General features: G+C 40.0%; 1 protein-coding gene across 1 annotated transcript in view; it reads right to left on the bottom strand.

Moving 5' to 3' along the window:
• Positions 1–24,584, bottom strand: part of CA8 (carbonic anhydrase 8 (inactive)) — an 88,448-nt gene that overhangs the window by 27,043 nt on the left and 36,821 nt on the right. Inside the window, exons 4-7 of the mRNA XM_004435728.3 lie at positions 13,198–13,293; positions 7,436–7,498; positions 5,319–5,367; positions 3,840–3,952 (exon numbers count right to left, since the gene is read on the bottom strand). Of these exons, the coding sequence (XP_004435785.1) occupies positions 3,840–3,952; positions 5,319–5,367; positions 7,436–7,498; positions 13,198–13,293 (321 nt within the window). The remainder of the gene's footprint in view (positions 1–3,839; positions 3,953–5,318; positions 5,368–7,435; positions 7,499–13,197; positions 13,294–24,584) is intronic.

Below are 24,584 nucleotides of genomic sequence, written 5' to 3'. Positions count from 1 at the left end.
CAACTAACTACTGGGGCTTTGGGGAAAAAAAGGAGGAGGACTGGCAATAGATGTTAGCTCAGAGCTGGTCTTCCTCAGCAAAAAAAAAAAAAAAAAAGAGGAGGATTAGCATGGACGTTAGCTCAGGGCTGATCTTCCTCACAAAAATAAATAAATAAATAAATGCATGAATTAATGAATAAATCATCCACATCAGTCTCAAAGGAGCAATTCCACATTCTAACACCTGCCTGTGACAAGGATAAAGGGAGACAGGACTACGATGTGTATTAACTTATTATATCAGTTAATTGCTTGTATTAATAGGATCATAGACATGTAAAGGCCACTGAATGCATCCCCAGTATCACAAAACATAGTGTACATTAAGCCTCAGTGCTTTGAAACTTAGTCATCTAAGATTTTGTGCTACTTGCAGCAACAATAAGACAGTGTGTATCATCGTCCTAGAATCACACTGTAGGAAAAGTAAATGCAGAGGGCTGTTTGATCTTTTATACACATGTCATTCACAGAACAATAGCAACTGTACCACCCAGCTCAGGACAGCTCAGGTTGCAGTCTCTCACAGTGTGACCAGGATGGGGCGGCCAACAGCAAGCATGGCCTTCACGTGCCCGCCTGCTAATCCTAGAACTTCTTCCCTGCTTCAGAAACATGGCGTCAGCGGGAGAAGTGACCTGGAGTAACCAGATGGCAAATGGAGGGTACTAAGTCCCACAGGACCCCACCAGCTTAGAAGGGTTTTCTTATAAAGCAAAGGTTACCCTCAGGAGAACGTCCCAGGGGACGGTGTCCTCCCATCTTCTCTACTCTCCTCTTCTTTGTGCATCTCTCTTCTTTGGCATCTGTTTGTGTCATTCGGCTCCTCCTTTTACGCCAATGACCCTAACTCTGTACAATGGGCCTCAGCCTGTGAAGGTCTTGGTTTGTGTTTCTAACTGTCTGACAGAAACCAAAATCCTCCAACTGGGGACACGAAACGTGGATGAAAAGGTAGAAACTTTCTCTAACACTATTAAGATTTTCTTGACAAGGTCTCATATAGAAAGAGGGTCTCAAAGAATTGTACTGTTGAAAAGGGCAAGAGTTGAAAGGGGCCAGTGGTTAAGCACTCAGCACTGATATGACACAGAACTGAGCTGGATCCCCAAATCTACCCTTACTACCCGTGTGATGCAGGCAAAGGTTTCTTAATTCCCATAAGCCTTAGTCTCCTCATCTAAAAACTGGGAATGATAACAGCAGTCACTATATCATGAGACTGATTGTTCCACTCTCTGGCTCCTTCCTCTACACCTACAAAGCTTCTATTGTCTCCAAAATCTGAATTTAAAAAACATAAAACACTTTGCTATTCTCTAACTCTTGTCCCTAAATCCCTCCTTGCCTTTTCCATATAATTTCTTGAAAGACAGTCTACGGTCTGTATTTATGCTTGGTCCCATTCTCCTTTCAGCTCAACATTCTATAGAAACTTCTTACTTCAGTTAATAATGACTTAATTGGCAATTATAGTCCTTATTCATGCATCTTGTTTGCAATGATGAAACAAATCTGAAAAGAAATGCAAGCTTTCTCCATGGTAGGAGCCTCAAGAAAAACTCGTTGGATGGGCTAGATAGAGTGTTTGCCTGGAGCAACCAGAAGCAGCATAATGGAAGGGATGGTAGAGGAATGGTCCTGCAGAAGGGAAGCCAAAAATTAGCGACAGAGGAGATACTAGGATCAAGCAGTGAACACACACAGCCAAGGAAAACAAGTGAAGGGTGTAGACCCAACAGTGGGCATCTGGGCCCATTTTTATAAGGTGCAGTTATTTGCCGCCTAGGTGGGCAGCACTCATCCTACTTAAAGTCTCTGTAGCATTTGTCACTATTAACCTCCCTCCTCCACATTTTGGAAATACTCTCTTCTGTTCTGGATCCCAGGACATCACTCACTCTTGGCTCTCCTCAAGCCCCTTGGACAAGTCCTTCTTAGTTCCCTGCATGATGTCATCTCCTCTCCCTATGCTGAGGTTTTGCACTCAGCTGGGCTCCCTTGTCTCCTCCTCAACTTGAGCTGATCTGATCTCGAATCCATTTCTTCTTCTTCTTGAACATAAAGCTAGAATGCACTTCCCAGCCTCTCCTGCAGTCAGGTATGGCCATGTGACTGAGTTCTAGCCAAGAGAAAGCAAGCATAAGTATGTTCACCATCTCTAGGACTGGCCCTTAAAAAACCCCACTCGAGATCCTTCACAATCTTCCCCTTCCTGCTGGCTATATGCCCACACCTGGGGCAACCTTGGCAGTGAGGCATTGAAGATGGCACAGCATCTTTCAACCTGGTCCCCTGAATGACTGCACAGAGAAAAGCCTTCGCTGTGAATCAGAAACACATGTTGGATTTTATGTAAGAAATACATTTCTACTGTGATAAACCACTGGAATTTTGAGGTTTATCTGTTACAGCAGCTACCATCTTTGCTGTTAAATCCCAAATCTATATACCGTTAGTCCAAACCTCTATTCTTAACATTAGACTCAAATTTCTAATTTCCTCCTGCTCCTTTACCAGACTAACTCCTAATATTTTTCAGGAATGATTCCCTGGACCTCCCAGTCTGGTTTGGGTTTCTTTCCCACGTGTTCCCACAGTGTCTTACTTACTACAGTTAACATAACTGTCTGTATAATCGTTCTGCCTCCCCAACTCTACAGTGAACTTTTTGAGGGTAAAGACTGTGTTTTAATGTCCGTATCCTCTGTGCCCAGTTGGCATGCAGGAATAGTTTCTTGTAAGAAGAAATAGATGAATGAATAAATAAAGGAATTACGATTTGTCATATTAAAAACATGAAGGCCCAAAGGTGGGGTGATCAAAGTTTATAAAATAATAAAAGGATGGAGAAGCTGAATGGGGAACTTTTAAAATTAATCCTTAGAAAAAGAGAAATAAGAAGAAACTGTTAAAGGTTGAAAAAGGGATTTTAAAGATTTGAGGGCAAACAAAAGAAGGCTTTACTGAGTAGTTAGTAAACTTGAACTTCTTATAAAACGATAGGGGATACAATAAAAATTTGTAAACATTACTAAAGGAAACTTGGTTTATTTAGAGTATGGCCCAGGCCTTTTGAGGTTGATCATAAAGAGAAAACACAGCCTTCCAGAACACATCCCTTTGGTACCTGGAGGAGAGGACACATTTAAAGCACCTCTTTTGTAATAATATCAACATCATTGTTTAAACACCTTATAGCAATGTTGCCTCCTGTTCCACCAGCTAACACCCCAGTGACAATTCACCTTGGTGCCCCCACCCACTGTGCATTAGCACTTAGAGCACCTACACAGAGCCCAAGGTGGGAGGGCGGTGACCAAAAGTGGGGCTAGAGAACAATCCAGAACTTTCCAGGGCATTCTTTCTAGCTCCCTCACCTCTCTGCACACAGAATTTTCCTGTGCAAGCCAAGGAAGAATGATTACAAAGCCCATGTGTGACTTACAGAAATAACCAGCATTGTCACTCTGCTTCCAAGACCTCCCCCCTTCTCCATGCCTGGGAAAACCCACATAAAGGAATAACCAGACTAATCAAAAGTCTGACTATTTCAGTGACTTCTATTTACTCTATAAAAACGGACTTTGAAAATACAGATCATAAATGATAGCTGGGTTCTGTTCATTCTTGACCTTTCAATTGCTTTCACCAGTTGAGACATTTAACTTTCATCGGCAAAGATGTGACTGACCTAAAGGGAGCTGAAACATAAAACAGACACTTCCCTTTTACAGAAACAACATTTAACCTTTAACTCAGAACTTCACACTGAAAGATTTAAAGTACGCACTCACCTGTAGCTGGGATATAGTTAAAGGGTATCGGAACAATATCCAGGTAACTCCTTCACTGCAAGGTGGAATAGTGAGAGAGCCTTCATACACCCAGTAATCACGCAGCAGAGGATCTGTGCAGCCACGCGGACGGGTCGCAAAAAGGCAAGTTAATTAATAATAACTTCCAAGACTCCAACAATAATTTTCAAAATTATAAACTGTCCAAATAACACTTCTCAAACTGACGCCATTTTTAAACTAGAACCTTCACATATGTACTCTTAAACTAATCATCATGGAGAAAATAATCAATGGAAAACATGATGAATTCTTTTTCTATCATTTATAGTGATTTCTATCAACGGATTACATATACTGTACATATCCAAATATGGCTATGTAAACTTTATATATATATATATTTCAAGTTCAGTCACTTTAGGAGACATGTATCCATGGTTTTCTTTTTACTTTATTGGAGGATTTACCTGATTGATTACACCTAATATTTATCGAATGCTTACTACATACAAGGCACTATTCTAAGCATTTTACCTTAACTCACTTAACCCTCACAACAAACCAATGAGATAGGTACCGTTATTAGCCCCATTTTTCAGATGGGGAAACTGAACCATAGAGGGTTACATAATTTGCCCAAGGTCATTCAACTAATAACTGGCCGAGCCAGGATTCAAACAAAAGCAGTCCGGCTTCAAAGTCTGTGTGTTTAACCATTCTGTTCTGGCTACCTTTATATTGCTTCTTCAACAGCAAAATATTAAAATCATATTATGATAGGACAAAAGAAATCATTCCTATGAAATCTTTTAGCCCTGTATTAGAGGAATTCATGACTAAATATGATGGGTAAATATTCAACATATGGCAAAAACTGGTTTGTTGTAGAGCAATTAAATGTAGAAAGTAGAAGATTCAATGAATTCACCTATTTGGTTTTGTTTGAAACACTAAGAAATTTCATATACTTTAGGCAAAGAAATGTGAAGACCAAAATTTTGCACAAAACCTTTAACTAGAAATTCTATTCTGAGTAATTTATACATAATTCTTACCTGTTCAAACATACCTAAACAATTAGAATAACAGCTAAATAATAGTATCATTGTAAAGAGGTTACCTCATAAAATTAGATATAATCACTCTAGAGATTAAAAAGAACTTCACTGACAATCTGAGAAGTATATCAAGGTTATGTTATTATGCTAGTGCTTGACACAGAGGTAGCAATTTTTACAAATGAAAATCCAAAGAAAATTCTTCATGGATTAATGGAACCAGTGGCAAAGTGTCTATTATTTTAAAAAGTTTACTCTCATGTTTAGAGCAATCTGAAACTGGTACCTACTACAGAGAAAACAAATTGTAAAGAAACTTTATTAACTAATAATATATAGTTATCTATACTTGGAGGGAAACAATGCAGTCATAGCCACACAATTAAAATTCACCTTATGTAATCAGATGAATTCTTACCTGGTAATAAAGTGTTAGGATTAAAGCAGGGTATGGTTTTGGACTTCCCCTGAAAAAGAAAAAAATTTATTCCATGTTAATATAAAATTTCTAAATTTGAGAATAAAAAATTTATTAGCACTGAAAATCCAGGTTGAAGTCTTTTCTGAAAGGCATCATTGGACCCCACAGATCTGTAGGTATCTCATTCTGTCTTCTCATTGGAGTACCAGTGGCTGGTTCCAAGAAGATACCCCTGCTCTATGTCTATGGCTATTTTCTTCACTACCACAGTTCAGTTTCCCTATAATTCTGGTGTGAAAGTTACAACTGTGTGTCTAGTGTCTGTTTTGTTCCACGTCAGCTACTTTTCCTGCTCCTAGCACAGCCATACCAGAGACTTGGGCCTTGAGGTAAAATGCCGGAACCCTGGCTTAGGAGATTCTTTTGAAATGACTTTCCTCCTGCTGCTTTGATCTCAGCTCTTAACTTCTTGGCATTACAACCTGGCTCCCAAATTCTTGTTTGGTCCCATTTGGACTTGGTAACTCAGCTCTAGGATCTATTCTAGATGCTCTTCTCCTCCAGAGATGAAGGTCTGACGCTAGGATGTAAACATTCAATGTCAATCAACTTTTATCAAAGCTAGATTTAAATTTCAATAAAATATTTGTGCCATTATTCAACAATTCACATTTAAGATCACTATTTTAAATAGTGCCATTTAAATTGCTCTGGCCTTAGAGGCAGACAGACCTGGCAGGGCAGTGCTATGTCTTTCATAAGATTACGCTACTAACACAGACATAATGGGGAAAGTTAATGCATAATCTCGAAGTCTCTTTCTTACTTTTAGGGACCATTTGACACATTAAAGAATTCAGCTTTCTTGCCTCTCGCCATCCTCCTATATTCCATAATGACTGATATCCTAGTAGCTGAAGAAAGAAAGCAAAATTTCTCGACCCATATTGGACAAAGGTCAGTCAAAATGTATCCTCGCCCCCTTTCTACCAGCTTCTCTGACTAGCTTGTGCTTTCCCTCGGTAGCTGCATTCATTCTGAGCCTGCTCAGGAGATCTCCAATAGAGGTTCTTGCCTGGTTCAAGATGCCCTGGGCCTGTGCTAGCATAGAGCTAATCAGACTTCATTCCCAGATTGATTTTAGGATTGGCCTTGGGTCTCTGGATCCCTGTGCTGTATCTCCAATAGCCATACAGGATTAAACCACTCCCCCACCAAGGTCACTCAGATTCAACTGACTCAGTGTGAGCATAAAAGGCTTATACTGTTTATAACAGAATCTAGCTTCCCAGCAATGCTGGGCCAAATCACTACAGGGTCAGAGCAATCTAAACCACCTTCTCTGGGATATATTATCTTACGGCTTACGTGTACTTGTCTTTTTTTGTTTTTACATAAATACTTTGAAGTATGGTTGCCACAATTTTTGTTTCATTTACACATTTTCCTATAACCAATGGGTGGACAGGGTTAACTCAGCAGGTCTGGGTTGCTTAATCCGAGATATTCCAAAAAAAGACCTGTCTTCAAGACTGGCCCTTGGCTGGCTCCTGGCAAATAATCTCTGAGCCCTTGAACCACGCCATATTTACAGTGAACGCCTGTGTTTTTATGCCCATGGCCTTAGGCCATGCTGTACAAGTTTGACCAGATAAAGTTTATCCTGACAATGTGACTGATAGTGAATGCCTGGTGTTGCTCAGGGTGGAGTGGGAGGGCTGGAAGCAAAGTAGCTGAGGTCGGTCACACAGGCATTACACACTTGCATGACTGACCCCTAATAAAATCCCTGGACACCAAGGCTTGAGCAAGCTTCCCTGGCTGGTAACACTTCGCACATGCTGTGACACATTGCTGGGAGAATTAGGTGCATCTCCAAGGGTCTCCACTTGGACAGAACACCTGGAAGCTTGTGCCTGGTTTGTCCTGGACTTTGCCCCACACATCTTTTCACTCTGCTGATTTTTGATCTGTATCCTTCTGCTGTAATAAACCACAACCATGAGAATAACAGCTTTTCTGTGAGTCCTTTTAGTGAATCATCGAGCCTGAGGGTGGTCCTGGGGACCTCTTTCACAACCAGTATTTGCATTTTCTTTTAAATAATGACTTACCTTATACTGAATATCCTGGAGGATTTCAGTCACAGCCTTCAGGCCTGCATGTTCTTTTCCTATCTGAAATATGTCAAGCATAATCCATAACCACAAAATTTTTAAATGTTTAGCTTTTACTCAAAATAACTAACAGAAGCAAGGCTTAAGTCCACCTGAATATCTTTCTTGGGGAATAATTAAATGACCTTTTTATTAATAACCAAGTCAACATCTACTAACCACAATTAAAGTTGTAATAGAAGCTAGTACAATAAAGGATTAGATATGCTCTTGGACATTTCCAAAATCCATTCTAAATTCATTCTTGCTGTGTACAGGTATCACCCACTGTGCTGTAGATATCAAATGATATAATATTGCAATATAAACATTTCAAGGATATTTCTGAATTAAAATTATTCATCACAAGCCCAAACTGGTCCATTTTTACCTTCGGTATTTCTAGATTACTGTTACAAAGATGTTACAAAGATTTTATCAATTTTGAAAAAGTTTTATTAACTCAGAAAAGTGAGTACGTGATTTCATATGTTAAAGTCACCAAAATCAGGACATTTCTTGATTACCACTGGACATTATCACTTTTTTATTCTTAAACAAATCAGAATATGCTGTTCACAGCTTTCTATTTTAAAACATTATATATCATTACATACTTTTAGTGTATAAAAAGCTCCAAAGAATTTGAGACTTTAAAAATCTGATATTAAGTATTCTTGACTTTAACTTTAAAAATCGTAAGTGTATTCTGATTTCTACTTTTCAACCAAGTTTCGATGGTCCATGATAATGGAGGACAGTAATAGCAGAGATAATTTATAACCTCGGATAAACAATTATTTGTTATCATTCACTTTTTCTCTTCCACATAAATTTTTGGATTACGACCAATAAGGAGGTAGAACAGCTCTCAACATGTTCACCTTCTCTGTTTCTCTCCAAGCAAACCACTTGTGAAATCCACTAGGAGAAAGGGCACCAAAGAGGAAAGAACACAGACAAGAAACTTACATCATCTAAGATCGGCCAGTCAGTTCAAAATAATCAAGACTTTAACTATGTTCCAAGCGGTTGCAATTCCCTAGATAGGCTCTAAAAACAGAAAATGAATGCTCGAAGTCAAAAAAAAAAAAAAATGCCTCAGCCAAATTACTCATGAGTGCAAAAGCCTGGACCTTTAGGCAGAAGCCCTCATCCGATCTTCAGGGGACACGGCCGTCTCTGTTTTATTGGTTTAACCATGATATAGCATTTGAACGCCTACGCTGACAGCTGGTGCCTGTTTTCATTTCATACACTTCCTGTCAGATTATCAGTCTTTGAAGAGTCCACATCTGAACGTTCGTTGTAAACCCGCATAACGCAGTGGTTCAGGAGCAAGGTCATTTGCATTAGCTGCCTGAGTTCTGATTGTGACTTTTTAGCCTTGAGCAAGTTTACTTAACTTCTGTGTCCTTCAGCTTCCTCAACTATACAGTGGGGAGGATAAAAGTGATAGAGCTGAAGATAAGACTAAATCAAACAAAGAACTTAGAACAGGGCATGGGGCATCGTAATTCAATTAATATCACCCATTATTATTCTTATTCAGAATGCCATACAGTATGAAATAGTTTTTACATATAGTAGCACTTAGTAACTATTACGGGCTCCTTCTATCTGTAAGATTCTTTACTTTCTGGGCAAAATTTTATATCTTGCAACAAACTCCAGTTATTGTTCCATCTCGTTCCTTTCCTTCTTCGCCAAATTGCTACCTGAAGAGGTTACAACAACCAAAAAGCAAGTATAGATGGTACTCTGCACATCTCAGCCCCTAAATCCTATAGCAGTCCAGGTGACAACACAACCTGGTGCCAAGAGTCCACCGGGAACCATGAGACCAATTAACTTCTTAGCTCTCACCTTTGCCATTTTTCACCATCACCCAAAATGCAAACCTTCTGGTCAGTTTCCTCTCCTAGAATCTCAGCCCTGCACAGCCCTGTGTTTTTCCCTTTCTAACTCTGATCTCCTCTCATTTTCCACTGTGCCCTCCGGAACAGGATGACTCCGCATCTTTGACAAGCTCTCCCACCACCTCCGGGTCTATGTGAACCCCCTGGGGTTTGCCCCGGGCCTTTCGAGTAGACACTGTGCAGTCTCCTTCAGAGACAGGACTGAAAGCTGTGGCCAGTGCCCTGCTGTTACCTTGGGATGGGTACTCTGACTCACATGCACAAGGCCATCCTTCTCTGAGCAGACCATCCTCCTCTGATACTATCACACTCTACTTGTTCCAAAGCTAAACTGTTATAAAGTTAAAAAAAAAAAAAAAAAAAGACCCATTGGTCACTCCCTCGTAGTCATCACCTCTTGCTGTCACTCTGGAGAACTTCAACATCCATGTGAGTGACCCGTCCCGTCCCTGGCCTGTCTCTCTACCCCACAGTCCATGGCTTTCAGCCCCATTCCACCTCAGCAAACCAATCCTGAGAACACACTCTGGATTTGTGTTCACTCTGAAAACTTCAACTCCAAGGGACCACTCCTTCTCACCATAACTTCTCATCCACCCAGCTCTGCCTCTCTTTTCTCTCTCTTCCCATCTCTGATTGCAAGAGGCCAAGGCTCTCAGGAGCCTCTTGGCTTTGCCTCTTTCCCTTCCTGCCTACACTGAATAACATCTCTTCAACCACTCTCAATGCTCTAATCCCTTTGTCCTCCCAAATCATCTTCTCTGCAATGGGTCGATGTAGCAATTTGCTAGAATTCTCTACTCCTCTATCTGGATAGAGAACAATCCACAATACATTGTCCTGTACAATCTGTGACATCCAATCTCAAGTGGGTCTCCCACACTGATTGTCAAGTCTCTTATCATTACTTTCCTGGGCTATTTCAAAACCCAATCCCACACCCACATTTCCCTTGCTCTATAAATAATTTTGCTTCATGTGTCTCAGAGATAATAAAGGTCATCAGGCATGAAGTCCCCTCATTTCCTGCCTTTCTTCACCTACTAATTTGCCCATTTGTACCCACCCTTTCCTCCTGGCCCTCTCTTTCAGAGAAAGGGTGGGACCCCTCCTATCCAAAGTTATTCCGTTCACAAAAGCTCTCCATCCTGTGCCCTCCTGGCTCCTCAAGGACTTTTCTACATCAACTATCCCCTCTCTCTCCGGTATTTTTAAACTCTACATCTGCACTAGCTCTTTTCACTCAGAATAAAAACATAGGCAGATCTCAGATCTCAAAATTAAACAAACAGAACTTTGCTGTACATTACCACTAGCTATTACCCCTCTTTCTTTTCTCAAGTCAAACTTCTTGAAAGGGAAGTCTACACTCACTGTCTCCCACCTTCTCCCCTCCATCCTCCCATTCCTGTCAGCTGAGTGCAAGACCCCCTGTAAGGATTTCCTCACCTCCCTGCTTTGGCTGGCACTCCTGATTGGTCCTACTTTCCTCATGAACTTTTGCTCTCATAGTTCCTGTAATTTTACTCTCTCCTGAGATATCCTGAATTTTTCCTCACAGCAAACTTATGGAAAGTTAGAACAAGTGTGCATGCTCTCAAGCTTCCCTTCCCTACAAGAACGAGCTGGCTCTAGGAAATACTGATATTCTTGGCTTCCAATTTGGTGCTCTTTTAGTCCATGTCACCTATTATATGCTAATAATCAGTAAGTGAAAATATTTAGTTATCACATTTAATTCCACTCACAAATATTTATTGAGTACCAACTCCAAAGATGAAACTAATATATTCTCTTCCCTTCTATATATGACTACTCAGTTATTTGTATTCTTATTTTTATTGTATTGTATTATTATTTTTATTCTTATTTTTTAATAACAAGACATTGCCTTCTACTTTTACTGTATCAACCCTCAAATTTGGATGATTTATTAACTTTTTCAGGTTACAAAAAAATGGCCTTTAATAGCTATTACTATACTAAAGATTATCAAAATGTATTTATAAAATTAAAAACATTTTTATCATTATTTTGTGATTCCATTCTGTTTCTACGATGCAGTTATAAAATAGAAGGAATATAGGGCCTGCCTGTGAAAAAGCCATGAAATAAATAGTGAGAAGAGGATGCATTTAAAAATGTAAGGATTTGTTTGGGGTTTTTTTTGTTGTTTTTTTTTTAATTAATTTATTTATTTATTTATTTTCCCCCCAAAGCCCCAGTAGATAGTTGTATGTCATAGTTGCACATCCTTCTAGTTGCTGTATGTGGGACGCAGCCTCAGCATGGCCGGAGAAGCGGTGCGTCGGTGCGCGCCCGGGATCCGAACCCGGGCCGCCAGCAGCGGAGTGCACGCACTTAACCGCTAAGCCACAGGGCCGGCCCACGATTTGTTTTTAAATTCTATGACTGGTATAATACTTGCAAGACACTAATTTTAAAATATAAAAAGGCTAAAACAAGATGGCTACTTTTAAACATCGATAGAGAAATATCTTAGAAAGAAATTTATAATAAAAATTGCTGTAATTAATAATACTATTGAAATGCATGCCACAAAAAAGCAAGTTTCCAAAGGCCCATTATCCAACTCTCTTTGGAAAATTAAGTTACTAAAGACCACTATGCTAACGTTACCGCTCTAAACCCAGGTTATCCAAGAGGCAGCCTGGAACCTCACAGAGTTGGACCAGTGGTTTCTGGTCTTGACTGGTGACATTAAATCCCTGTGTGACTGTAAACAATGACTTGATCTCTCTGGCCCTTGGGTGTCTCTTTTGTAAGATGGGAGATGGGAAGCCTAAAATTTCCAGGGTCTCTTTCACCTCAAATCTTTTATCCCATGAAGTAGCTGATAAGATAAAGTTCAAATGGTTCACCTTAAAAACTAGATTAGGGGCCAGCCTGGTGGCTTAGCAGTTAAGTGCGCGCGCTCCGCTACTGGCGGCCCGGGTTCAGATCCTGGGTGCGCATCGACAAACCGCTTCTCCGGCCATGCTGAGGCTGCATCCCACATACAGCAACTAGAAGGATGTGCAGCTATGACGTACAACTACCTACTGGGGCTTTGGGGAAAAAAAGGAGGAGGATTGGCAATAGATGTTAGCTCAGAGCCGGTCTTCCTCAGCAAAAAAAAGAGGAGGATTAGCACGGATGTTAGCTCAGGGCTGATCTCCCTCACAAAAAAAAAAAAAACTAGATTAAATTTTTACCTCTGAAAGTATTTGGTCCACTTTGGTACATTTCACAAAATTTATATAGAATTCTTCACCTGCCACAGAGCTCAAATCTAAACTTTATATTCACTATATCCACCGAGATCTTTGCCAGTCTTATTTTATCATTGTTTTCTATAAGGCATTTCAAATCATCTTCCTGGAGTGAAAGTTATTAATAACAAAGATCTAATGGACTCTACTACATGATTATATTATTGATTTTTCTTAGACTTTGCAGTAAGCCAGGATCCAAAAACATTTTCTCAAATTCTTTTTCATTAATAAAATGAACTCTGCCTTCAGGAGACATTTTCTAAATCATTTCTCAAAAGACCCTGAATGCCACTCTGAAGCAAATTTCTAATAAGTAAATGAGTGATTTTCTACCAATGAATATGGCTGCTCTCTCACGACCCACAAAGATCGAGTTTTCTATTTTGAAATGATCAGTGTTCTCTGTATATGTGTTTAATGTCACCTTTAAGTAATAAAACCGAGAGAGAACAAAAAACATTCTGCAAAATGAACTGGAAATAAGCATCTCTGAACAATACAATAATCAGAGCAGGAGACCATTTACCTGAACAAACAAAGCAATGATGGCGATTCCATGGGGCTTCCCCACAGCTTCATCAATACTGCCAAACAGGGTGGAGTTCCAGTGGATCAGATGGAGCTGGTGAGCAACAGACAGGTCACCTCATTACTTAAGGTACTTCTATTTAGAAAAGCAAAGATACATCAACTTCTCCTTAACTATATCTATCATATCATATGCAACAAGAGTATCACAAACAGACACAGACAGACAACTGCTTTAATACCAGCTCTCTGTAGAAATGCTTGCCTTCTTTTTCCATTGAGGTCACATTGGTTTATAACATTATATAAATTTCAGGTGTACCTCATTACATTTCAACTTCTGTATAGACCACATCATATTCACCATCAAAAGTCTAGTCCATCACCATATATATGTGCCCCTTTGCCCTCTTTGTCCTCTCCCCACCCCCTTCCCCTCTAGTAACCACCAATCTCTTCTCTATATCTATGTGTTTGCTTGTTTATCTTCCACATGAGTGAAGTCATATTGTAATTGTCTTTGTCTGATTTATTTCACTTAGCATAATATCTTCAAGGTCTATCCGTGTTGTGATAAATGGCAAGATTTCATCTTTTCTATGGCTGAGCAGTATTCCATTGTATGTGTGTGTGTGTGTATATATATATATACACACCACATCTTCTTTAGCCATTCATCGATTGATGGGCATTTAGGTTGTTCCCAAGTCTTGGCTATTGTGAATAATGCAGCAATGAACCTAGGGGTGCATATATATTTTTGAATTAGTGTTTTCATGTTCTTTGGGTAAATACCCAGAAGTGGAATAGTTGAATCATATGGTAGTTCTATTTCCAATTTTTGAGGAATTTCCATACTGTTTTCCATAGGGCTGCACCAATTTACATTCCTACCAGCAGTGTATCAGGGTTCCCTCTTCTCCACATCCTCTCCAACACTTGTTATTTCTTGTCTTTTTAATAACAGCCATTCTGACAGGCATGAAGTGATATCTCATTGTGGTTTTAATTTGCATTTCCCTAATAATTAGTGATGTTGAACATCTTTTCATGCGCCTGTAATGCCTTTCTTCTTACTTCTAAACAGAGCAATGCTTAGTGGATGGCTGCCTCTCGAGTTCTGCTATAGTCCTACAGGGGCACATCGAAGGAGACTCACAAATTTCACATGGATTTAGTTGTCTTTCCCTAAATGTCATTCTTTCTGGATCTCAGTGGAACAAAACTCCAGATCTAGGCACAAACACTAGAGCTCATTCAAAGAATTAGTTCCTGCATAATCAAGTACCAGTATTTCCACTAAGAAGAGTACAAAGCCAGTCTCAAATTCTGGTAAATTACTTCAACTTTCTAAGAACATCCAGAGACTGCATCCTATAGAAAACGCGGCATCTTTTTAAAGCTGTGGTAAAATAATGAATGCTGACGTAAAGCTCTAACAGAAGGCTATTTCCTGCACTAGAGATAAAATTTTATCGGTGAAGGAATGACAAACAATGCTCTGGAGGACTCCTCACTTCTAGCCTCATAAAGCTCTGTAGCTTTCAAGTTTATCTAGAATATGCACTTGCTCCTACAGCACTGATAAAACACTTGCAGAAAGCCGAATTCAATTCCCTGGTTAAAATCAAACGGCCACTGAGGTTCTTAGTATAACAGTGGCCTCGTAAACCTTCTGCCTAGCACGCTATTTTCCTTCATCACTATAGCTTTTAATCGAGTTATAATTACTTAAAACACTGCCTCATTTAAAAATTAGTTCTAACCCAAAAAGACATAGCTAAAATTCAATCACCACGTCATTAGCAACCATGTTAAAATATTAAGGAAAATTATCAGGAGGATGGCCACAAATTTGATTTTTCTACTGCTGAATTTGTCCAACTAGAAATCAAGATATATAAAGCTGACCACTAGAGGGAGGTGAGGAAGTCCTCTGCCTACAAGAGAAAGGGTACCCAGGAGAGGTCAGGCTATAAAAACCCACATGCACTGTGACCGCCCAGCAAATGTGACTGTCAAGGCACTGCCTTTAGGAAAACAATGTTCTATAACCTTTCAATTAATAATGAAAGACAGACCAATGTTAATCTTTCCTTTCCTGGCTGCAACAACAGCATAGGAGTCCCAGTGGTACAGATAAGTGTACAGTGGGACGGATAAGAACTGATTGCCTCAATTAAATCAACAAAGGAGGCCCAAAGTCGAAATCTATTTTTATTTAACAAATTACAAAGTTCAAATCAACATTTTTCTTACTTCTCATAGCAACATTATGGAGTATGTTTTCTGAAACAAAACAAATAAACCAAAAAAGCATGGTTTGTTTGGGGTTTTTTTGCCACTCCTCATAATTCAGCAACATCATCACTCACACCCGCTCTTCAAAAACTGCTTCACATTTTTTCTGTGTTTAAAAAATTGAGGGTCTCCCCTCCTTAAGCATGTGCTGTGTGTGGTGACTTCATTTCAAAGAGTACAGTATGGAAAAGTAACTTTATAGTGGAGACACCTGACAAACACTGCCTGAGCCAGTGATCAAGGTCAACATCAACAGTCATGAGACCTGTTTACAGCACAAACCCTTGACATGATGTGATGACAAGGACATCTCACCTCTGTGGTCTTCTCCCAACATTCCATAAGCCCAGTCTAATCATGAGAAAAAATCAGACAGATCTCAGTAGAGGAACATTCTACAAAATGCCCGACCAGTACTCCTCAAAACGGTCAAGGTCATCAAAAACAAAGAAAGCCTGAGAAAACGTCACAGCCAAGAGAAGCCTAGGGAAACACGATAACTAAGTGTAATGTCGTATCACAGCTGAGCTCTTGGAACGGAAAAAGGACATTAGGTCAAAAACCAAGGAAACAATAAAATAAAGACAATGTATCGATATTGGTCCACTAATTATAACAAATGCACCATACTAAAGTAAGATGTTAATAATAGGGAAAAGTGGGTGTGGGTTCTACGGGAACTTTCTGTACTATTTTCATAATTTTCTTGTAAATCTAAAACTGCTCTAAAAAATACAGTCTATAAAAAAAAAAAAGAAAAGAAACATTAAGGAAAATGCTGGCACTTCCACCTGGTGTTCCCTCTACCATCTGGGTCTTAAATAATCCCTTGAGATTTGGCGCCTCGGGGGCAGAGAGAGTCTTCTTTCACAGCCAACAAGGGACCCAAGCTTTAAAGCAAAGCTCTGTCCTAGACTTACTGAGAAACCCTCTTCTCTTGGAAGCACTTTCATTTTAAGCCCAAACAAAATATGATTAGATATCACCTTTCCACACCATTAGAGGATGGTTAATTCAAGTACCAGGCAAATTTTCAATACGATCTGGAAATCAGCTATAACCTCGTTGTATAGTAACTCAGATGCACAATCCACAAACATAACACACTCAACATTTTTGCTGCCTCTCGGCTTTAGCTCACTCTGCTCCCGAGCCCTTCTTCACTCCACCTATATTAGTTTGCTAGAGCTGCCATAATAAAGTGCCAAAGACTGAGTGATTTAAACCACAAAAATTTATTTTCTCACAGTTTTGGAGGCTTAAAGTCTGAGATCAAGGTGTCGGCAGGGTTGGCTTCTTCTGAGGTCTCTCTCTGGTTTCTAGATGGCCGTCTTCTCCCTGTGTCCTCAACTCGTCTTTCCTCTGTGTGTGTCTGTGTCCAAATTTCCTCTTCTTATAAAAAGAGCACCAGTCATACTGGATTAGGACCTGCCCTAACAACCTCATTTTAGCCTAATTACCACTGTAAAGATCCTGTCTCCAAATATGGTCACATTCTGAGGTACCAGGAGTTAAGACTTCAACATATGAATTGCAAGGGTGGGGGGGAGGTGGAAACAATTCAGCCCCTAACATCTTAATGAAGTTTTTTTCAGAGCTCAAAAGCTAGACTTATTCACATCGACTTCTGTTCTCCCATAGCCCCTTCTTTATTCCTAACATCTTATATTTTGCCTTATATTAGTGTTGGCTCTGTTCCATAAAGCAAAGCCATAGAGACAGGAAAATTATCAGTGCATTTGAAGAACTAAGAGTACCACTATACATAGCTCGAGGGTCCTGGCAGGACAAGAGACATGACTCTGGAAAGTTAGGTTCTGATTGCACAGAGCTTTACATTTTACCATAACTATATTTGGGGGAATATTAAAGCAATATATTACTGCAGTGAATATTATTACTACTTACACTGCTTTGAATCAATCAAACTCCCCCATACCAATGTCTTTCCTTCAAAGGTCCTTCTGGCACTATGGTGATGGACTGGAAGTGTTAGACACAGGAAGATGGACGATAAGCTAAGAGGCTACCACAAAAGTTCCAGCCGAAAAATTATGATAGGGCTGTGAGATGGTTAATTTTATGTGTCAACACGGCTAGGCTATGGTGCCAAGTTGTCTTGCCAAACATCAGTCTAGATGTTGCTGCAAAGGTAATTTTCAGTTGTGATTTGAGTAAAACAGATACCCTCCATAATGTGGTTGGCCCTTGTCCAATTAGTTGAAGGCCTTACAAGCAAAGGCTGAAGTCCCCTGAAGGAGAAGAAATTCTACTTCCAGGTTATATCATAAAAATCCTACCTGAGTTTCCAGCCTTTGGCCTGACCCACAGATTTTTGGACTTGCCAGTTCTTAAAACAAATCTTAACTCTTCTTTCTCTCTCAATCTCTCTCTCAGACAGATAGATATAGAAATATTCTCTCTGTCTCTCTCTCCTTCCCTCTCTCTCTCTCTCTCTCTATATATATATATATACACACACAAACAAAACAAAAAAAAAAGTGTGGAGAGGAATGGAGGTTCAAATCTGAACAAGACTAGTAGCAATAGGAATAAAGACAAAGGGCTCTAACAACTAAAGTGACAGTATTTAGAATTTATTCTCCTAAGAGTAAACACCTCTCCTTTGGGGAAGGGGAATGAGGGGACAGAGCAATCCACTGACGATCAGAAAGAACACATTAGGGGGCGGCCCCGTGGCTTAGTGGTTAAGTGTGCCCACTCCGCTACTGGAGGCCCCGGGTTTGGATCCCGGGCGTGCACCGAGGCACCGCTTCTCCGGCCATGCTGAGGCCGCGTCCCACGTACAGCAACTAGAGGGATGTGCAACTACGACATGCAACTATCTACTGGGGCTTTGGGGAAAAAAGGAGGAGGATTGGCAATAGATGTTAGCTCAGAGCCGGTCTTCCTCGGCAAAAAGAGGAGGATTAGCACGGATGTTAGCTCAGGGCTGATCTTCCTCACAAAAAAAAAAAAAAAAAAAAAGAACACATTAGAACTTCTAGTCATATTTATTTTTATCCAATGCCTTTTTAATTTCAATTTTCCTATGCTTCATAAAATAAACTTTAGACAGATACAAAATACATTTTAGTGCATGAATGTAATTTATTAACGCATATGCACAAATTAAGGATATGACTTTCAGAAAGTATTTAGGGACAAATGGGTTTGAATGGAAAGACATATGATAGTAAGGATATGCTTTAGAAAATGATGGAGCAGCCCATCAAGTCCAAGGGAGGCTTAATAGAGGTCCAAGCAGACAGTTATTATCAGTTGAGGGCACTCGGAAGACTAACTTCAAAGCCTGACGGTACAGACCCGCTCTGGGGTGTGACTGGTCTACAGCAGAGTACAGAAGGGAGAGGTGGGAACACCGCGCACTTCTGCAACTCTACTGATAAATTCTTAGAGGCAACACGCTCTCATAAAAGACCTCTGAGCTGGGAATCACAAGTCTTAGATTCTTGTTTCCGTTCCACAACTCTCTAGCTCTGTGAACTTCACAAGTTACTAGCTTCTTTGGAGCATCGGTCTCTCTTTAACATAAGGAGAGTTATTTCTTAAAAGCTTGGTTTCTTCACACATTTCTCTGTCCTCACATAGTACTCTCTTTATTCCTATATTTCTGTCACATTCTGCTGTCATTAGCATTAGTCATATGTAGCCAGCAAAGGCACAGAAGCTGGATGATGAATTTTGAGAATGGAGAGCAGCTTACCAATTTATAGTGAAGCCCAAGTACATAAATGCCCCTTGCCATTTCTAAGGAGTATAAGGGTTACAGAGTAATATTACTGCATCTGCTGCCTTGACTCAGATGGTCTCACTCTGCAGTCACTTCCCTCCTTCAGGGTCCACTGGACTAAAGATGACTGCAGGCAGCATTCAGCTGCACTAAGGCCTTCCGGAGCCTGGTGCCTGGAAACACACAGTACAACAGGTGGCAGAGGGGCTGCCTCTCGCAGTTTGAACCCTAACTCCTACTATGGCTACCAACAACAGTAGCTGGAAAACAAGAGGACGAGAATTCTACTGAAACAATGGGCAGTTCTCCACTGTCCCCTCAGTGACTCTCCCTCAAATGGCAAAAGGTTTTGGCTTCCTCCCAACCTGAGTATGTCAGAGTAGAAGAAAGTGGTTTTCTATAACAATTAAAGCTGAGCGTTTCCTCACTTGTTTTTTGGTGGTTTTTTTTATTTTTTATTTTTGCTAAGGAAGAATCACCCTGAGCTATGATCTGTACCAATCCTCCTCTATTTTGCATGTGGGTCACCCCACAGCTTGGCCACCAATGAGTAGTATAGGTCTGCACCCAGGAACCGAACCCAGGCCACCAAAGCGGACCACACCAAATTTAACCACTAGGCCATGGGGCCAGCCCCCTCACTTCTTACTGTTCTTCCCCCCACCCCCACCACTGCCCAACCACCAAGGCCTTAGTGTATGTGGCCTCATGTGTGTTAACAGTGTATGTATTACAAAGAAATAAAAAAGCAAAGGTCCATTCTTACTCTATCAGCATCATGACCATCATTCCTTCCCATTAAAACACCTGACCACAGGGTGACAATTGTAAAGCATCCTTTCATAGTTTCAGAGAAAATCTTTGACTGACCTCCTGCTGTAGGGCTCACAAATTTAAATTTTCTGCAATTGATTACGCTGCTATGCCATTAGTACCTGTGAAATGTTAATCTTAATGTACTTAACTCACAGTAATAGATAAATTTGTCCAAAGTTATGAAACTGTGACAAGCTGTAGCCTTATAATCATTTATTTGTCACCGAGAAAAATAGGTTTGAAGATTTCATGGCAGCCTAACAGAAAGCTATCTTCAAGATAAATGAGGTTTATTATTAACATAAATAACACGACAACATTAAAGTACAAAAGAATGAATCATGAGGAATGGAAAAAGCAGTAAAAACTGAAAAGGCAATTATGACTCACAAATTTCTTTCCCCAGCCCCGTGCACTCACACAAGCTCTGTGAAGTCTCCCGTCTTCAAATGCTTAATGGACACTTCCTTTCAAATGGCTTCATGTCACCCCAAGCTGAATCCTTCTAGAACTGACATCTATTCCCTTCACAGGCACCCTCTCGCTGTCTCTCAATGGAGAGCCTAACGTCCCAAGCTTGAGACCTCAGATGCCCACCCTTTTATCTCCAACTCACCAAGGCCTTTCCTGGCCCCTAATCATTTGCATTACAAAACCCAACTAATCTCTCTTTAATGCAGCTTTCACCCTGTTTTCTCTGCTCAAAAATATCTATTTCCTTTAGTTCCTACCCATATCAGGCTTAAATTTCTCTAACCCTATCGTTCCCCATCTTATCCCCAAAATACTCAAATCCAGTGTGACCCCTGACCTGTCACAAGACCCTCCCCTATGGTCCACTCACTTAGAATGCTGTTCCCCACCCTGCCCTGACACTTACCCAAATTCTACCTATCCTCCTAGGCCTTGACAGGCATTTGATAGACAGAACGATAGACTAGAGGTGGAGACAGAGATACAACTTGAACCAACAGATATGAAGGAAATGGGATAACTGGAGTTTCCATCCTAAATCACTTGCAAAGGTAGAATAAGCGCAGTTTTATGCAGGAGTTGAAAGCTATATCAGAACAGTCAAAGTGGTCTCCCATAAGTAAGAGATGCAAAACTAGAACTGCCTTAAGAAGAAGGGGCTAAAGGCACAGATTGCAGATGTCCCTAGATACCTAGAGAGATGGCCTTAAAGAGTCAGCTCACCTGTAGATCGAGTCACAAAGAGACTGACAGGAGGCCAGGACTGAGCTTTGGGAAATGGGGAGATGAGAAAAAGGAGGATATCAAATATGCAGGAGGAAACCCAGAAAATTCCAAAGTCCTGTTAGAACAAAAGAGAAAAGACTTTCTAGAAGAAAGTGTGGTCAACAGTGTTAAGGCTCTACCAGCAACAAAACTACAATACCTATAAAGAAACAAAAGAAAATGAAGACAGAAAGAGATTTTGTATTTTTTTTATTTTTTTTTGAAGATTATTGAGAAGATGGTTGCACGACAATGAAAGGAGCAGAGGCAGAACGTGAAGGTGTTAGGAAAAAATTGAGTGGGGCAAGGCCACTCATCCTAGAAGGTGGGCGGTGAGAACCAGAGACCAGAAACCAAAAGGTAGCTGAAGCGAGTGCTAAGTGGTTTTTTTTTAATAAGGAGAATCGGTATGCTTGAGTTTAAGCAAAATTCACTTTTCACTTTTAGTATTTTTTAGTCTATTATTTTAATGGGCAAAAGTAAAACCTGAAAGAATCACAGGCTGCTATAAATTTTGATAAATCAGAAGTATTCAATGCACCTGTGAATTCAGATGTAATTGAACCTGAACACCATTTTTCTGCCAAACTGTAGTCATCAAGAACTTTCCTCTGAGCTAGGCCACCATACAGTATAGATTCATGGAGGAAAAGGAGTCATCAACAGCAGGTCCTGGTGTCTGTGTCCTGACTTTGCTTAACTGCTTCCCTCAGTCCCAAAGAAACTCAACCACAGAGACTTGGAGCAGCTCTCCAACTGGATTTTGAGTTTCAGAAGCCAAGTGTCTCAACTCACCCATGCTCGATCACACCCAAAACACCCATCCTCAGAGCACTTGGAAAGAGCTATGTTATTAGAAAAAGGAAAAAAAAGTTAGCGTCTCATATGCTTATGATACTGAAGGTTGAAAGAAAGAAGATATTAAGTATTTGAATTTAAAAAAAGAAAAGGAAACTGGCAGTGAAATGTTTGAGTAAGAAAATGGGAGCGTTAAATAACTGAAAAACAGTTAGCAGAGAAAGCACCCTCTCTCTCCAAACCCACTCTTAATTATATGAAGCAGCCATTCATCTTCAGATAAATTGAGATTTAGTGTATATTATTTTCAGGTGCTGCTCCACTTTAAGATGTCATTGTCAATATATTATGCAGCTATTACTCAGAGAAGGACATTCAAGGTGCAGACAGATATAATAGTGACAAAGCGCTGTAAAGCATGGAATGGAAAATAAATTATTTGAAATTCTATCTCTAACTGTCACCTACTTGTTATGTCTGCCTAAACTTAATTACGTATCTTCTTAGATAGGTAAAAGAGAAATACGAAGATGTGTTAGAGCATTTCAGAGCAACTTCATCTATTAATATATTAACATCAAAAGGTATTTATAGTGTTCTTAGGGTTCAGAATCCTCAATTCAAAAGGCACTAGTTCTATATAATTTACAAAAAAGATTAATGTCAAAGCAGAATGATTTTCTCTTTGAATTCTAATTTCCTTTTGTTTATTCTGATATCGCTGCCCTCTTAGGAACAGGGCACTGTGATACTGTTAGTGCTCTCCTCCCAAAAAAAGAAGCTTCCTTTAGGAAATTCACTATGAAAGGTTGGAAAAGGCTCGTTGGAGCAGTCATGTGAATCAAAGAAAGAAACAATATCATTTTGATATATTTTATATTTCATGTAAGATCAGAAGCAATTAAAACTGATTCTTTGACATTGGTTTCTTGGTTTTCCAAGAAATATCCTCTGTCTTATTTTCTGAAAAAGAAAATCTGAATGGGGGTTATGGCTGCAATTAAATTGCTGTAACTTAAATTCTCTATATTTCATTTGTTATTCTATAAAGTAAAGAAGGTAAAGAGAGTGTCAAAGGGTGCTGGTGTTACAGCATATGTCGTCTATAGATTGCATCTGTTCACTGCGTACAGTGAATCAGTGAATAATGGCTGTATTCTCTCCCCTTCTGCCCCTAAATGAGAACCACATTTGACAAAAGAGCTCTGAAATGATGGCAGCATTCATCAAAACATTTACTGAGCACCGATAATATCTAGAGTTTTAGTGTTCATTGCTTTCAACATTAGAAATACAAAGACCTCAAACCTTTTTAAAAAAGAATCCAGGATGTGAATAAATAAAAATATAAAATTGATAATTCAACAGAAGAAAAAGATGAGTGAGAAGGCTTAGTGTGCTATATAAATGGCACAGGATGCTTTGAGTATTTGCATTGACTTAATGAGCATTAATGTTACACTCTCTGCCAGGCACTGTTCATTACAAACATTACCTCACTCAACCCTCACTGTCACCTTTATAACAGTAGAGGCTACGACTGTCACCAACAAACCCATCTTAACAAGAAGGGAATGGAGGCACAGAAGGTGAAGTAGCCTGCCCAGGGTCGCACAGCTAACAGACGACAGAGCCAGGACCAGGCGGTATGGCTCCACCACCTCTATGCCAGCTCTCTCCTCCAAAGATGGTGAGTAGAAGAAGACTGATCAGGGTAGAATTCACAGTGTGAATGTTCACACAACGCATGGAGGAATGACAAACAACGTTCTCTATAGAGACAACAAAAACCAGAGAAAAGCAATGGAGGGTGTGCAACCCACAAAACAGCCAGTAATCCAGTTAGGTTGTGCCCAATGCCAACAGCACACAGTGCTAAGGAGCACACCTGGTGTGAATGAACACTCTTACTCACTACGAGCTCCTGGGAAAATTACTTGAGCCCTCAGAGTCTCAGCTGTAAAACAGATATCATACTATCTAATGTCTAAGGTCATTACAAGGGCAAGAGATATTATCTGGAAAGCTCCTGGTAAATATCAAGTAAGTGCTGGCTGGAGCCAATCAACAGAAAGGCAAGCAGGGTTGTATTTAAGAGTGTGGTCTTTGAAAACTAAGGTGTGCTCATCTACCCTCAGTTTGGTCATTTTCTCATTATGCTGCCTGAACTCACCTATTTATTTGCTTAAGGTTTAAAGATAAGTAATAACGCTTTCCATTATAGAAAGCCAGATCACTTTCATCAGAGTCACAGATTCCAAGGCCTCTAGGAACTTGGCTGATAAACGGGGGAAAGTATGGGATGAAGCAGGGAGAGGCAGAGCTGTGAAAACTAGAAAATCGGCCCCTTGCCCAACAGTGACTAAATTCCAAAATTTAAAAAACACAGTGCCAGCTGGATCCATCCCTAAATCCGGCCCCAAAGGCCACCAGTTTGCAAATCCCCGTGCACATCATTATATTCTAACACCAAGATC

Source organism: Ceratotherium simum, chromosome 31, assembly GCF_057802395.1.
Source record: "Ceratotherium simum simum isolate JZ-2026a chromosome 31, ASM5780239v1, whole genome shotgun sequence".
Classification (NCBI taxonomy): Eukaryota; Metazoa; Chordata; class Mammalia; order Perissodactyla; family Rhinocerotidae; genus Ceratotherium; species Ceratotherium simum.
Note: the sequence above shows the minus strand (reverse complement) of the source record. Positions and strands in the feature narration are given on the sequence as shown.